General features: G+C 33.3%; 1 protein-coding gene across 16 annotated transcripts in view; it reads right to left on the reverse strand.

Moving 5' to 3' along the window:
• Nucleotides 1-2500, reverse strand: part of LOC113805588 (broad-complex core protein isoforms 1/2/3/4/5) — a 156725-nt gene that overhangs the window by 100175 nt on the left and 54050 nt on the right. Inside the window, exon 7 of one of the 16 annotated variants that reach the window (XM_070135323.1) lies at nt 1789-2449. The exons of the other annotated variants lie outside the window; for them this stretch is intronic. Within the exon in view, the coding sequence (XP_069991424.1) occupies nt 1923-2449 (527 nt within the window). The 3' untranslated portion in view covers nt 1789-1922. Of the gene's footprint in view, nt 1-1788; nt 2450-2500 lie in introns of those variants that run through there. 16 annotated transcript variants of the gene reach the window in all.

Genomic DNA, 2500 nt, shown 5'->3' on the forward strand with positions numbered 1-2500 from the left:
CAATATAAGGACTGATGCAATGGGAAGTTAATGTTCATCTTCATCAGACCCATCACATCATTGTCTTTAATGATATTTTACAAAATAATAAACTTTTCTTATTTCCAAGTGAAGATGAGTTTTACATTAATATCAACAATGGCAATATCATTCTTGCAGATTGTGGTTTGCACATAATGGTACAAATGTGTGCACCCATTCATATATATAAAACTACATATAAATAAAAATAAATAAAAATATAAAACCTATATTCCTCTATTTCTTCATTTGCAGTTTTTATATAAATATTCAAGAACATCCAACTACTGCCATATTAGTGTGCATGTAGGAATGTGTTCTTTATCATATCTAAATCAAAGACACTGTCAAAATCACACAAATCACAAATGTTCACAGTCATATCCAATCTCCCTCTCATATGCTCCTCTAATATATTACTAATATCAATACACTGCAACAGCTATCACTCCATTTTTTTTTCTTCTTTACTATCACCAAACTTGCACACAAAATATGCAGAAGGCACTTGAAACTGAGTTCCATGCTAATTTTTCTTGTACTGTCTTCAGAATGGGCAAGTAATCTTTTTCATGTTATGAGACCAAACAATACCAAACATATTGTTCTAAAAAGGCAAAGTAACAAAACACTGGGATGCAATAAGGCAGTGGCTCAATATGGTAAAGAAGAGTATAAACTATCAGCTAAGCAAAAATAATAAAAACAGTATTAATAGTTACAGTAATAGTAAAAGTAAAAGTAAAAGTAACAGCAGTAGTAATAATAGTGATGAAAATTATTATCATCATTAGTAGTAGTAATAGTAATAACTAATAATAATAAATTAAAAATAATATAATAGTAATAATAATAATAATAATAATAATAATAATAATAATAATAATAATAATTACCATAATCATAATAACAACGACAATAACAATATCAAAATAATAATAACAGCAATAATAATCATTATACCAAACAATGATACATAAGCAAGACTACTCAATAATGTCAAGTATAATATAAAATCAAAAATATAAACACAAAAATAACAAAATAAACAGCACTCATTACGATGTTACATCTACAAATTCTGGAGAATTTTCTCTTTTTTAGAAAGCAACAAAAATTGTGCATAAAATAACATATTTGCAAAATGCATCATGAAATGTAACTAAATGACAAAAAATACTTATTACGAGCCATCCAAAAAGGAGAAAAAAATAACAAAATTAATTAAAAATCAATCACAACACTTAAAAGTAATATTTTCTTCTAGTACTGGCTAAAAATGCTAAGATACTTAAAAAAAAATTAATAGCACCTTCAAGAGTTTTAAGAGCACTTTAATTACAGACTAAACTTGCATTTGGCATAAAACTTGGTAACATTTACAATAACAACAAAGAATGGTAACAACAAGGGAAACGACTATCACAATAGGAAAAACTGGCCATTTTTGGTTGAAGGCATATATATCTAAAAAAGATTCTCCTCATAATTTTCAGGTTTTCTAAAAGGAGTAACATGATGAGGAGGAACAGGAACAGAACGAGAATAGGAAGAGCAGGAGGAAGAGGAAGAGGAGGAGACAACAAAGAAAGAAGAGCATTTCCAAACAATATAAAACATTATGTGCAGATACCCAGATTTAGTCCCAAAACCCAACCATAAAAATAATAATAATGATAATAAAGATAATAATAAAAACCCAAGTTGCCATAGCAAGCTTTGTCCTTGACTGACTGCCCTACAAATGGACTAGGAAGTGCGAACTTGGAAAGCGTGACTGACTTCAATGCAATTTGACACGCAATCCTAAGAAATTGTTTCTTTGGACTCTTTGCAACTGGCGGCCATCCTTTATAAATACATAAAAAAGCAGTTTATCTGCCTCAGTTCTTCACGAAACTTCACTGTTTCTGACTCAATTTGCTAACTATAGATGCCAGATTATTGCCCTTTGCCAAATTTAGGGCCCCCAAGTTGTCCATGCCAGAAAATGAACTGTGGCCAAGATCTGCCTCAGGTAGAGGGCTGGCAATGCCTGACAGCTTCAGGTCAGAGGAAGGGGAAGCTAGTTTAGTGGTGGCACTTTTGGTTGGTGTGGTGGCTGCAGATGTTGTATTGGGGGAAGTGCTGTCGGCAGAGCCACTGCTGGATTGCTGCTTGCCAGTAATCTTCTTGAAAGAGTTCTTGAGCTCTACATTACGCAGCTTGTGAACGTTGGAAAGATGCTTCCTCATGGTGTCACGTGTGCGTGTTATGATGCCACAGATGATGCACTTGTATGTGATGTTCTGGTGTGTCTCCAGGTGAACGCGCATATTGTAAGCGTTGGAGAGTACTTTGCCGCACACTGGACAAGGCGTGGGTACCGCCTTCTTCCCCCCGTAACCACCGTCACCGCACAACAATTCATTAAATACAGGATGACCACCTGAAAGTAATTAAAAACGAACACTTAAAAAGACTACTACAAACTCATCAA

This window comes from Penaeus vannamei, chromosome 20 (genome assembly GCF_042767895.1).
Source record: "Penaeus vannamei isolate JL-2024 chromosome 20, ASM4276789v1, whole genome shotgun sequence".
In the NCBI taxonomy this organism is placed as follows: domain Eukaryota; kingdom Metazoa; phylum Arthropoda; class Malacostraca; order Decapoda; family Penaeidae; genus Penaeus; species Penaeus vannamei.